At 40.0% G+C, this 14,246-nt stretch overlaps 1 protein-coding gene across 3 annotated transcripts in view; it reads left to right on the top strand.

The window, feature by feature from the left end:
• The window catches only part of LOC133608103 (flotillin-2a), a 49,000-nt gene that overhangs the window by 10,496 nt on the left and 24,258 nt on the right, over positions 1–14,246 (top strand). For 2 of the 3 annotated variants that reach the window (XM_061963304.2, XM_061963303.2), the window contains exon 2: positions 9,265–9,346. In XM_061963304.2, coding sequence (XP_061819288.1) covers positions 9,265–9,346 — 82 coding nt within the window. Of the gene's footprint in view, positions 1–9,264; positions 9,347–14,246 lie in introns of those variants that run through there. The other variant, XM_061961939.2, reaches the window with a different exon arrangement.

Here is a 14,246-nt window from a genome sequence, read left to right as displayed (position 1 = left end):
TAAAGCATGTGACACTACATACCGTTTCATAGAAATACCAATGCTGCAACTAAATCATGCTCTCAAACACAGATGTTGTGCCTGTTGTCTACTTTTGCTTTACAGTTAAGTTACTGATTGTGAATATCTCAATTTAGCATTAACACAAACGACCCAGTCTTGTTTGCAATAGGAGTTAATCGGCAACTTATGGGGAGCAAGAACATGATTTGAAAGACGGTTTTGCGAACCTGCTTAAGTCAGTCCTGCTTTAATTGGCAAACTTTAAATGTCGACCAGTTTACTCATTAAGTTCCGGTTCACCGGGTTCTTCTTTGTTACTAACACGTGCCCACTTAAGTTGACTTTCTCAACATAAAATTTAAGAAACAAAGGGGTAGGACTGGACAATTAATCAAATTTTAATTTCAATTTCGATTATGGCTTCTCACGATTCCGAAAATAAATGATTAATGGGCCGCGCAACATGCATGCAAAATTCCACGATGAGGAACCAATAAGTGAAAAAAGAGCACTTCTATTAGAAGTTTGGGATGTCACCATGGTTGCTATTTTTATTTGACCCAACGCAACAACACGGTGGTACAGGGGTTAATGCCTCACATTACGAAGGTCCTGGGTTCAATGCTGGCCTCTGGATCTTTCTGTGTGGAGTTTGCATGTTCTCCCGGTGACTGCGTGGGTTCCCTCCGGGTACTCCAGCTTCCTCCCACCTCCAAAGACATGCACCTGGGGACAGGTTGATTGGCAACACTAAATTGTCCCTCGTATGTAAATGTGAGTGTGAATGTTATCTGTTTATCTGTGTTGGCCCTGCGGTGAGGTGTCGACTTGTCCAGGGTGTACCCCGCCTCCCGCCCGATTGAAGCTGAGATAGGATCCAGCACCCCCCGCGACCCCGAACGGGACAAGCGGTAGAAAATGGATGGACAACGCTAGTCAATAATCAATTATTGCGAAACTCAATACAAGAAGTAAGGCATATGATTTCCGTGTTCACATAACCGTGGACATAGTCACAAAGTTGTGCAGGGAAATTGAGATAATTGTAAGTGAAATGTTGTCATTGTGAGGAGAAGAGACATTTATTTGGGAAAATTATTAGTTCACTTATTCACAATACACTCAAACGTCCTGAACTCAACAATGTCGGGGCGGCCACTTGAAACAGCGACTAAACTACGAAGCTTAAACTGGCGGGAACAATCCATGCACCCACAACACATCTCATCTTCTTGTGTTGTTGTAACGACATAGTGGATGTTACATTAATCTACAAACAGTGGTCGCAATTTGAGAGGTTTGATCTTTTTATTTTTTTATTTTTTTTACAGCCACAAGTCGCCTCTTTACTCCTTACAACAGCACAGCACAATTCCCCCTTCACAATAATAGCGCGTTGCGCCACACCCGGTCTGACTGCGGTTTCAAAAAAATACTATACGCAAGCATAATGTACGTATTGATACATTTACACAATTATTATGCTTTGACCTAAAATACTGGTCAACATTGTCCAAAGATGTATTAATAAATGTGAGGATTTTAGCATTTAATTAACAAACATTTTGTTAAGTTTTATTTGACACACAAAACACACACTTTGTGGTGGTAAAATAAGTGTAAAAGGGAACAAAAAGAATTAAAAACAAACTGGACAAAATGTTTTTTATATTGCTATTGTTATTTAATTGTATTGCTATTGGTATTATTATTTTTTTGCTTGATGTGGTTTATTCGTTACTGATTTTTATCCAGCTTTTTTAAACACTATTTAAAGTTGAGTTTTGGTGGTACAATAAATACTTGTTTTCAAATTAATGAATAATTGTGTAATTCAAGTTTCAAGTTATCAAGTTTCATTTTTATTCAGACATTTTTAAACATTTTGACAGATGAAGAGAAGACATTCTCTAATATATATATAGTCTGAAATGGAAGCTGAAGCTTATTACACCTATCCCAGAGTATTTACAAAACAGATATAGAAAAAAACTACCAATTGTCATTTTTTTGTTTTCCATTAATCACAAAATAAAAATATGAAAAAGTTCCGACATGTTAATTTTACATCCTTAACATCCATTTACAACATATTCTTTTTACAATTGATTTCTTCAAACATTTTTTAAATTGAATTAACGTTTTACAGTCTTTTAACTCTTGGTCCAAATTACTCAGTACATTAATCCCAACAAAAGACACAATGCTGCTTTGCACTTGTTCCCAAGTATGTTTTTTTAAGCATTATGAACATAGTCTCGTTTGTTAAACAATCCCTGAATATACACTGGTAACTTGTTATTGTTTATGTTATACATACATTGTGCTGTCTTAAAGTCGACCAAATCCTTATATTTTGGTGCTTTTAATTTAATGAAAAGCTCAATTGTATGTAAGCCATTTTATTCACAATGCGGATCATTCTTTTTTGAATGATACTAATTGGATGAATATTTGTTTTATAAGTATTTTCCCACACTTCTAGGCCATAGATCATGTAAGGGAGAACCAGGGAACAGTATAAAATATATCGGGTTTTTTTTCCATTTAGCATTTATTTGACTTTAGATATTATTGCAAGAGATTTACATAGCTTTGCCTTGATAGAGTTTATATGATGCTTCCAACTGAGCTAATTTTGTAAAAGTACTCCCAATAAATGGTATTTCATTCACTCTTTCTATCTCAGTATAAATTATTTTTAATTTTCTACATGCATCAATGGCACAATTATACATTTAGTTTTGTTTAAATTGAGAGTTAATTTATTTGTATCAAACCACTTCTTTAACAATAATAGTTCTTAATTAATCAGGATTACAATCCATTCATCCATCCATCCATTTTCTTCCGCTTATCCGAGGTCGGGTCGCGGGGGCAGCAGCCTAAGCAGGGAAGCCCAGACTTCCCTTTCCCCAGCCACTTTATCCAGCTCCTCTCGGGGAATCCCGAGGCGTTCCCAGGCCAGCCGGGAGACTTAGTCTTCCCAACGTGTCCTGGGTCTTCCCCGTGGCCTCCTACCGGTCGGACGTGCCCTAAACACCTCCTTAGGGAGGGGTTAAGGTGACATCCTGACCAGATGCCCGAACTGCCTCACCTGGCTCCTCTCGATGTGGAGGAGCAGCGGCTTTACTTTGAGCTCCTCACGGATGACAGAGCCACCCGGCGGAGGAAACTCATTTCGGCCGCTTGCACCCGTGATCGTAGGTGAGGATGGGATTATTTTACTTGTTGTGGTTTCAATCAAAACATTCGTGTGATTATTATTTTTGCCATAATCGTCCAGCCCTACAAAGGAGTCATTTTGTAAAATGTTGGTGCATTTATGGCAACATGTTGCAGTATTGTTAATCTCCTTATTATTCCTCAACCAAATAAAACAACAACACAACTAATGTCTCGATACACATTATTAAAACGCACGAAAGCATCATTGTCAATGTAGTCACAACAAACAACGATGGACCTCAACAGTTCTGTTTGATAAAAGTATGAAATGTCATATGAAAACATCCACCCATCCATTTTCTTTCCCGCTCATTTTCATTAGGGTTTTGGTTAAGATTGATGCCTATCTCAACTTTCAGGTAATCATCCGGGGTTATAGCGGTCCTATTATGCAAAACCAACCTTTCTTACGCGATATAGACACGTGTATGGTGAGGATGGTGTTCTGCTGACCTTGACTGCGGATGTTGTGGATTTGTGGAAGGAATACTTCGAAGACCTCCTCAATCCCACCAACACGTCTTCCTATGAGGAAGCAGTGCCTGGGGAGTCTGTGGTGGGCTCTTCTATTTCTGGGGCTGAGGTTGCTGAGGTAGTTAAAAAAGCTCCTCGGTGGCAAGGCCCCAGGGGTAGATGAGATCCGCCTGAAGTTCCTTAAGGCTCTGGATGCTGTGGGGCTGTCTTGGTTGACAAGACTCTGCAGCATCGCGTGGACATCGGGGGCGGTACCTCTGGATTGGCAGACCGGGGTGGTGGTTCCTCTCTTTAAGAAGGGGAATTAGAGGGTGTGTTCTAACTATCGTGGGATCACACTCCTCAGCCTTCCCGGTAAGGTCTATTCGGGTGTACTGGAGAGGAGGCTACGCCGGATAGTCAAACCTCGGATACAGGAGGAACAGTGTGGTTTTCGTCCTGATCGTGGAACTGTGGACCAGCTCTATACTCTCGGCAGGGTCCTTGAGGGTGCATGGGAGTTTGCCCAACCAGTCTACATGTGCTTTGTGGACTTGGAGAAGGCATTCGACCGTGTCCCTCGGAAAGTCCTGTGGGGAGTGCTTAGAGAGTATGGGATATCGGACTGTCTGATTGTGGCGGTCCGCTCCCTGTATGATCAGTGTCAGAGCTTGGTCCGCATTGCCGGCAGTAAGTCGGACACGTTTCCAGTGAGGGTTGGACCCCACCAAGGCTGCCCTTTGTCACCGATTCTGTTCATAACTTTTATGGACAGTATTTCTAGGCGCAGTCAAGGCGTTGAGGGGATCCGGTTTGGTGGCTGCAGGATTAGGTCTCTGCTTTTTGCAGATGGTGTGGTCCTGATGGCTTCATCTGGCCAGGATCTTCAGCTCTCACTGGATCGGTTCGCGGCTGAGTGTGAAGCGACTGGGATGAGAATTAGCACCTCCAAGTCCGAGTCCATGGTTCTCGCCCAGAAAAGGGTGGACTGCCATCTCCGGGTTGCGGAGGAGACCCTGCCCCAAGTGGAGGAGTTCAAGTGCCTCGGAGTCTTGTTCACGAGTGAGGGAAGAGTGGATCGTGCGATCGACAGGCGGTGCGGCGTCTTCAGTAATGCGGACGCTGTATCGATCCGTTGTGGTGAAGAAGGAGCTGAACCGGAAGGCAAAGCTCTCAATTTACCGGTCGATCTACATCCTCACCTATGGTCATGAGCTTTGGGTCATGACCGAAAGGACAAGATCACGGGTACAAGCGACCGAAATGAGTTTCCTCCGCCGATGGCGGGGCTCTCCCTTAGAGATAGGGTGAGAAGCTCTGCCATCCGGGGGGGAGTTCAGTCGGTAGAGCATGAGACTCTTAATCTCAGGGTTGTGGGTTCGAGCCCCACGTTGGACGCACTTCTTTTTCCCGCGCACGGCACCGCTGCTGCCCACTGCTCCCCTCACCTCCCAGGGGGTGATCAAGGGGATGGGTCAAATGCAGAGGACAATTTCACCACACCTATGTGTGTGTGACAATCATTGGTACTTTAGCTTTAACTTTAACTTAACTTAGCTTAGCCGCTGCTCCTCCACATCGAGAGGAGCCAGGTGAGGCGGTTCGGGCATCTGGTCAGGATGCCACCCGAACGCCTCCCTAGGGAGGTGTTTAGGGCACGTTCGACCGGTAGGAGGCCACGGGGAAGACCCAGGACACGTTGGGAAGACTATGTCTCCCGGCTGGCCTGGGAACACCTCGGGATCCTCCGGGAAGAGCTGGACGAAGTGGCTTGGGAGAGGGAAGTCTGGGCTTCCCTGCTTAGGCTGCTGCCCCCGCGACCCGACCTCGGATAAGCGAAAGAAGATGGATGGATGGATGGATGATATAAATTATATAGATTTGGCTGACGATAGAGTTTTTATAACTATCGTTATATCAAGATAATGCCTGTTGATGACACATTCTAGCTGTGTCTGCAAATTGTGTGTTTATCCTAGCGGCCCTGCAGAAACAAAGACAGCGGGGACAGACAAGCGCATTCACTCCGTTTCTAGCTCAAAACATTATTGGCAAATGTTCATCTACCGTTCAGAAAATGTCCGAAATGGGATAAGGAAAAAGTTATTAAAATTAGGGGCTAATGCGGAGCATTACTAGGTTTACCTTAGGTTTACGTTACAAACTTCAACTTCTGTTTGTGCATGCTTGCGACCCCCCTCCAACAACAGAGACAAAGACACTGGATGACTGATAAGAGGCTTCACTCTGTTACTTTCACTTCACTATAGCTATCTATGAAGTTTTGGGCATATTTGAATCTACCTGTCCTTTCACAAAATGTCAGAAGTGGGATAAGGAACAAGTGATTACATTTGGAGGATGACATTTTTACAATTGGCAGAGTTCTTTTGTTGTTTTTATTTGCAACCCTCTTAATGGAAATGTTCCTAAATAGTTCATATATTGTGTTTGGGGTAAATCTAGGCGTGTGTGTTTGTCAGTAAATATAGTTGAGCTCCTCCCCGTACTGTTTCTGTCAGTTTAACGTGACAGCTGGGAATGTGACCCGAAACACTGGAGAGGAACCAGACTCATTGGTGCTTGTGTTGCTCAACTAAACTGACACAAACCGTTCCCTTCATTTCTGCAACACTGTATTGTTTGGATTAAGACATATTGCTTTGAAATATAATCCTGCCACAAGAACATTATTTCATTGCACAACCACAGTTGCTAATGAATCCCCCAAACCTGCGTTGCAGCATTAAACTGAAGATACAGTAAATAATTGAATGTGTTTTTTACAGTGACTAAATGTATTTTTGTTTTGACACATTAGTAAACGCACAAGGCTACTTACTCTACTAGTGTTGTGTCACGTGAGCAAACATTGCGACATCAACATTTGATAATGGAAACATGCATGGTTCAAATTTAAACCTGTGGTTACTCATTTCAGTCAAAAAGCAATTTCTTAGTTAAAGTGGAATCAAGTTTCACTTATTATGACTGTATTACAAATCTCTGATTTTGGATTCAAACCCATAATTTCTTGTGACTTTTGGATGCTGTGCTGTTGTTGGATTTCATTTAGGCCAGAATCAGATTGTCATATTTTGCATAAACAAGTGTATCCAGCAGATAGGCCACTTGTGATAGACGTACAAATGCAGGTCCGCAAATGAGACTCTCCGTATATTTAAAAAGGCCACAAACTGTTTCTATTGCCTTGAGTTTGCAGTTACCATCCATAGAGATTACATCAAAGTCCTAAGGAGATTTAGTATAACACAATCAATTTATGTCATGGTTAATTGTACTATTAAACATTTATTTGGTTTGAATAAGGTTTTACTACATTCAAATAATGTTAAAAAGCTGTTGATATAACAAAAAATGTTTGTCCAACAATTTGTATGTTGTCAAATGTCTGGATGGCATTATAAATGATAAATGGGTTGTACTTGAATAGCGCTTTTCTACCTTCAAGGTACTCAAAGCGCTTTGACACTACTTCCACATTTACCCATTCACACACACATTCACACACTGATGGAGGGAGCTGCCATGCAAGGCGCTAACCAGCACCCATCAGGAGCAAGGGTGAAGTGTCTTGCTCAGGACACAACAGACATGACGAGGTTGGTACTAGGTGGGGATTGAACCAGGGACACTCGGGTCGCGCACGGCCATTCTTCCACTGCGCCACGCCGTCCCTACCGAAAAGACAGGACTTACTCTTCTAACTCTTCTCAATTTTTTTGTAAATTTGTATCTTAATTATTGTAAAGCTGGGATGGGTTGAATAGCTTTGTTTTCTTTAATTAGATTGATAAACATTCCATGATTTTTGTAAAAAAAAATGTTTAAATACATTTTTAAGTAGACTTTTCTTTTAAGCCAACTCTGAGCGTATAAGTCGTACGTTAGCAGCCAAGAGGAGCTTGTAACCTGTAACCTGTTATGAAAAGGTTTTGTTATCATTTATATACCAAATAACATACTATAAGAATTGTGTTGAATCTAGAATCAATTTTGAATCCAATCGAAAATCAATTCTAAATCGGATCGTCACTGCAAGAATCGGAATTGAATTGTGAGGTGCTCAAAGATTCCCACGTCTACTTTTCATGTCATGCGGTTTGGGATGTAAGGATTACCTATGTTAGTGATAAACAGCGGTAAAACTCACGACAGTTAGTAATACCTTTTCAAATTAAAACAATCGTAAAACCATGATTGGTAACCGCACCTCGCTAAAGTCACGAACTAGTGATACTGATCATTTCTTGGAGACGCAAGCGAGTGTGCTAATCGCTCGTTAGCAATTTGCTGAGCTAGCTCGAGCAGCTGGCGTGCTCATCCGTAACTAGCTATAGCTAATCTTGTATAAACTCATTGCCGTCTGAGCAACTAAGCAATTCAATTGTGCACATCGAACCTCCAGATTGTGCTTTTATTTATGTATTTTATAACTAAAGGTTAGTTAAACGATTTCAGTGTGTGTAAGCACTTTTTAAGCACATTCGACAATAATTGTGATATGAGTGTCACGATCAGCTTTCGACGAAGTAGGAGCCCAACGTAGAGAAAAAATATTAAAAATGATTTTAAAAAATGCACTGTAAAAGGAGTGAAGAAAAACAACTATGGGTGCACACAAAAGATGTGGAGAAACGAAAACGCACACAAAAGGTGTGGAGAAGAAACAATTAACACTACACAACAGAGCCTCAGGAACCAGAAACGAGAGTGGAGCCAGAGCAGAGGAGATGAACGTGACTGGAAGGGTGAACCAGCAGAAATCTACTGGCGCCGAGTAAATGAACAGGAGAGCTTAAGTAGTCAGGAGGTAATGGGTATTACGTGTGCGCAAAGGTAGCTCTGCCGCATGACCCAAAAACCAGGAATTGCAACAAAGAGCAGACAAGCGGCAGAAAATCATGACAATGAAGTTTTTGCATTACAATACCAGATGGTTATGAACTACTTTTAGTAAGAAACTCTTTAGGTGACCAAACAAAAAAGCCTGTTAATTTTTAAAGTAGTTGCAAAACTCAGGTGGCGCAACTAAGTATTATAATATATTTGCGGGAGTCCGCCATTGTAGTCCGACACTGCAGTCAATAAGCACCTTCTTTTCTCTATTCTCTTGTTGTAGGGCAGACTGGCTTGTACATGAATACACATCCTCCGCTGTTGCCATTTCTAATACAAAGTAGCGTATAGTTCAAACTTATATCTGTCAGTAGACACTATACATGGCTGACGGGGGGAAGACGCAGTTGACCGCCCACAAAACATTGCATCTTGAAGAGATGGTCAGAAAGCAGTTCGAAGATGGTCTGTAAAACATAATTTATGCAAAATTATGGACCAAGAACCACCGATACATGTCATGTAGACCACATTGAAGTGTTTTAAATGTATAAAAAAAAAAATCATAGTATGACCGCTTTAAGTAAGAAAAAAAATTGTGAGCACACACACACCTTTGTACTTGCTTATTTGTCCTAGAACCAGCTGTGATTGCATTATGTTTATTCCTTTATTTAAAGATAGCTATATGACGCTGTTGTCTTTTGTGTTGCTTCTAAGGTGGCTGCTGTGGCTCGGATCAAAAGACGTATGTTGTCGGAGGCTGGGCTTGGGCATGGTGGCTCATCTCTGACATCCAGAGGTAAGATGTGGCTGCATGTTACCAATCAAACCAAGAAAATACTTTTTCAGCAGTAACTGAAAAAAAAACAAGGCGTTAAAATGAATACAAGTCTTGTATGTTACAGCGGTCTGTTGTTTCCTGGTTGATTGCAATACCATCTGAATTAACATATGGTCTAATGACAATAAACCGCGGTAAAACTCCCGTTTAGTATTACCATTTTAAATTGAAATGATCGTTAAACCGTTATTCATAAAACTTTGGTAAACTCACGGACTGGTGACACTGCTCATTTACTGGAAAAGCATTTTAGCGCTAGCTCGCCTAAATTCTAACACGAATACAAGAGACATTAACCTCTTTTCCTGATAAAAAACGACATTCCCCAATCTAAACTTGTATAAACACATTACTGTCAGAACAACTAAAATATTCAATTGTTCACAGTAAACCTACAGGCTGTGCTCTTTTAACTCAGAGAGATCGATCTATACTTGAAGAAATCTGACAAATAGAAGTGAGTTTGCGTTTGTTTTTCTTTATCATTAAATAAACACAAACATTTTTTACCAATTACAAATTAAAACGGAAAAAGAGAAACGTATTTAGACACTCAAATAAAAAAAATAAAAAAATAAACTTTTTTTTTTTTTTGGGCTATTGTTTACAATCCTTATGAGAGACAAGAAGACATGTTTTTTTTTCATTCTAATTTGTATAAATCGGCTCGTTACAGGTGGTTAGCAATACTGCTAATGGGAACAATCCAGTCTGCCTCTAAATCACTCGTAAACAGCCAACAATACTTCATTTTCTTTCCATAATCTGTGTAATAACCAAGTTGTAACGACAATGTTATTGTGAAAGTGAACACAGAGTGACTGTTTCTCTAGTGTAGTAACAGGACTGTCAAACGATTAAAACATTTATTTGCAATTAATCGCACTCTGTTCATATTTAACTCAACATTAATTGCCATTAATCGCAGACCGTTATACTTTTTAATCATTAATAAGTGTACCCTAGACAGATAATTTTCAAGTTTTTAAGTCCATGGGGGGACATTTAGTTTGCTTTAAAGTTATCCATCCATCCATTTTTTACCGCTTGTCCTGTTCGGCGTCACGGGGGTGCTGGAGCCTATCTCAGCTGTATTCGGGCGGTAGGCGGGGTGTTTTTTTAAACATTACGCTTATCTAAACAGCTCAATACAAAAAGGACATAAACACACTTTTAATGTCAATAAAAAAAAAATACCTGCAGTGCGTTGATATCTTGTCAGTTTTTTTATTTTGTAGGAATACAGAATTTGTATTCTTGCTTTAGGAGCACTTGCATTCAGAGGAGAGGAGAGGAGATACACCATGTTTAGATACCTGTTTCACGCATTAATAACACAAAATGTGAATTGCAATGGTTTGATCGTCAAAGATGTTTGGTAATATGATATTTCTACCTGAATAAATGCTTGTAATATTCTGTGCATTTTGTGTTGTACAAGTTAATGGTCTTCATGACAATGTCTTAATCTTCTCTATTTATCAATAACATGTAATATTCAGCCTGATAATCATTCTGTAATTGAGGAATATCAACCAGAACATGTTATAAGGAATATACACTAGTGTTTCCCCTACATGTAAATGATTGTGGCGCAAAATAAGCATGTAAGGTTCATTGCCATCCATCCATCTATTTTCTACCGCTCGTCCCTTTCGGGATCACGGGCATGCTGGAGCTTATCCCATCTGCACTCGGGCGGAAGTCAGGGTACATCCTGGACAAGTCGCCACCTCATTGCAGAGCCAACACAGATAGACAACATTCACACTCACATGCAGACTGTAAATTGTCTATAGGTATGATTGTGAGTATGAATGATAGTCTATCTGTGCCCTGCGATTGGCCATGATCATTTAAGTTAGCTTGTCTATTGTCTATCCATTGTACGCTAGCATTTGGCTAGCGGCATTAGAGCTCAACCTTCATCTTGCATAATTGTATTGTTTTTTTTAGTTTATTCCAAATAATATTATTATTCTAACATGAGTCCTACATGTATGTGCACTTCATGTTTATATAGCATGTACTTTCTCTAGTGTGGTTAGTTTTACAGTGACTTCATTGTGAAGAATATCAACAAAACATCTGAAGTTGTCAAAGGACCGTTTACATACTTGGCAAACTAAATTCCAACATTCAGGGAGGGCAGAATATAGTGTAGCTTGTGTTACATTTTACAATAAGCAGCAACAATTGAAACAGGCATAGAACAAAGAGAGCACAGTCTTCAAAGTCAAATTCCCTTTGTTTAATTCTGATTGTTATTCTGATTGATTCTATGAAAAATGTTAATCATAATATTATTAATGGTATTATTAATAACTAATAACACTAATATTTTTTTAGATATGCATAAAACATTTGTTAAGCCTTTTTAAAGAAAATCATGTCATATATAAGATGATGTCATATTGACCACACCCCTAGCCATGCCCCAACGTATATAGTGGCAATCTTGGGGTAACCCTGACATTACAAAACATCTTTGACAGAGGATGATTGTAATGTAAAAAATGTTTATTTGATTAGTGTAGTTAGACGGGATGCTTTTATTTTGAAGCTTGAAGTGTGTGATTTAGTTTGAGAAGGTGTTTTGACATAGTTTGACGACAAACCTGACTGTTTGCAATAAAACATGACTCTAAAGTTCCTGTCTGCCGTCTTTCTGCTGAGATTTTATGCCATCTTACTAAAGCAGTCATAGTAACAATCTACATTGTATGTCATCAATCCACCTTAAGTGTAATCTTAGTGCAGTGAAGCTCCTCCCACTTCTCTGAATGCATTGCATAGCAGGTATTTGCTCCAGTGAAGACGGCTTCCAGCGAAAAATAGTTTAATATAATCGCGGGAACAACTTGTCATGACTTTGGACTTAGTAGTATCACATCGCGTTGCTCACAGAAAAACTCATACTGCTACGGCATTAGCAAGAGGAAAGCTAGCATTTGTGTATGCAGCTGAAATCGATAGGACATAAATCTGTACTGACTGAAAAACATTAACAATCGTATTACAGTATCTGTAAAGTATTAGCCCACATTTCATGTTTTGTTTGTGCACAGCGAGCTTGACAGTTTATGTAGTTATACTAACAAGCATGATGTATTGCCTCAATATTATAGTGACTCACTCAATAGGCAGTTGTCCGTTTGGTTAAGCTGGGGATGTTAATTTTAGGTAGGTGGAAAAAGTTTTTTTACCTCTGCAGGTTTGTTAGCGCTAACAGTAAAACTTTCATTGGGACATAGTTTCTTTGAGCAGTGTCCTCCTCGCAGATAGACAAAGCCTTTCCATCGATAATAACATTGTGTGCCACTCACTGCAGCAGAAGCACTCAATTTTTATCGGCATAGCTTTGCAATCTCCTTATTTACACCGCCTAGGCATGACAGTCCTGACTCTCTCGATTACCGTTTGCAGCAACTTTTCACCCTCTCTTCGTCAAAGCAGCAGTTCATCCTCTGTATATGCAGGTTCAAAAAGATAAGGTTGTGAATCCTCATTTTTCCAAAAATTGTCATCTTTGTCGTTTATTACCAAGTATGCCAGGATTAGAACACACATCATTTTCTTAATTTGGAAGAAACGGTAAAACAGTGTTCTCTTTCCTGTCTTTGTGAATGATAAACATTCAAATTCTATTGTGGCGCAATGGTCGATTTATTAAAACACGTGTTTATTCATATATGTAAACATTGCTGCTCACCACTCTGGGTTGCTTTTGAGCTCCAGTGATTACTTTGGAAAGATGAACAAGTAGGCCCCCTTTTTAATAAACGAGCGTGAGACAAAAATGACATTACAAGAAGTAACTTCACATTTAGGTTCAAGTTAAGCAATGAACTTTGCCAACTCAATATTTTTTGACTGCCAGTGTGTAACTTTGTGTACTTAAAATTTAAAAGAAATCTACTATTCAAAGGCATTAACTGTTCTTAGTCTTTTAAAAAAACTGTTACTCTTACATTAGCTGACTTGGACTAACCTGTAGTGGTATTGATGTGCTTGTGGAGTTTCTGTTTTTAAAGTACTCACTCATTATATTTAACCTGCTTTTGTGCGTTCATGCTTGTGTTGTTGATCTTGGCTCTACTTTGTCCGCTTCAGGTTACCCATTTCTAATTAACAATCGCGCGCCAATGTTGCTTGGAGACAAAATGGTGGACTACAACAGCAAAGTGAGGTTGTTGCACGGATGAGGTTATAAATTCACCAACCCTGCAGAGACACGCTTTATTTTCCATTAATCCTTGCTTGCATCGTCAATGAACATTTGGGTCATCCTTCTTAGAGGATTTAACCAGAGGAAGAGCTCTTGCTCATCTCTGAAGTCTGGAGCACTTGCACTAAAAGCCCCTTGCTCTTGAGCCTGTAGCTGGTTCGGGGAAGGCAGTGTGTCTTCCTGCATTTGATGTAGCAATCATGTTAATGTGCAGGCCCATGACTCAGTGATGCAGATCTCCTATAGCAAACGAAGAGGGGGCTGGGGTCATTTACTAGAGAGACTCCTGCTGCAGTCGTTTTCTGAAAAAAAAAAAAAACCCTAAAAACACTGACGCCCCCAAATATTATAAAAGGAGAGCCTCACTACTTTGTTCAAACAAACAATAATGAAAACACATCTTAGCTACGACCGATGTCACCTATTGACATCGATTCAAATGAATTAAACAGGACATTCGTGTTTCATTTGAGTGTAAACTAGGAACAATAATACTGTCCTCTACTTTGATCCCTGTGTTTGGCTCAAACACTGAAAGGGGTGAGAACACTATGCTGCTTAATTATAACAGTCCATTAGGGTTGTGCGATAGAGGCGATACAAGATGTAACTGATATATATTGGGCAGAC

The sequence above is a fragment of the Nerophis lumbriciformis genome, linkage group LG09, assembly GCF_033978685.3.
Source record: "Nerophis lumbriciformis linkage group LG09, RoL_Nlum_v2.1, whole genome shotgun sequence".
In the NCBI taxonomy this organism is placed as follows: domain Eukaryota; kingdom Metazoa; phylum Chordata; class Actinopteri; order Syngnathiformes; family Syngnathidae; genus Nerophis; species Nerophis lumbriciformis.
This window is presented reverse-complemented; position numbering and strand designations above follow the sequence as displayed.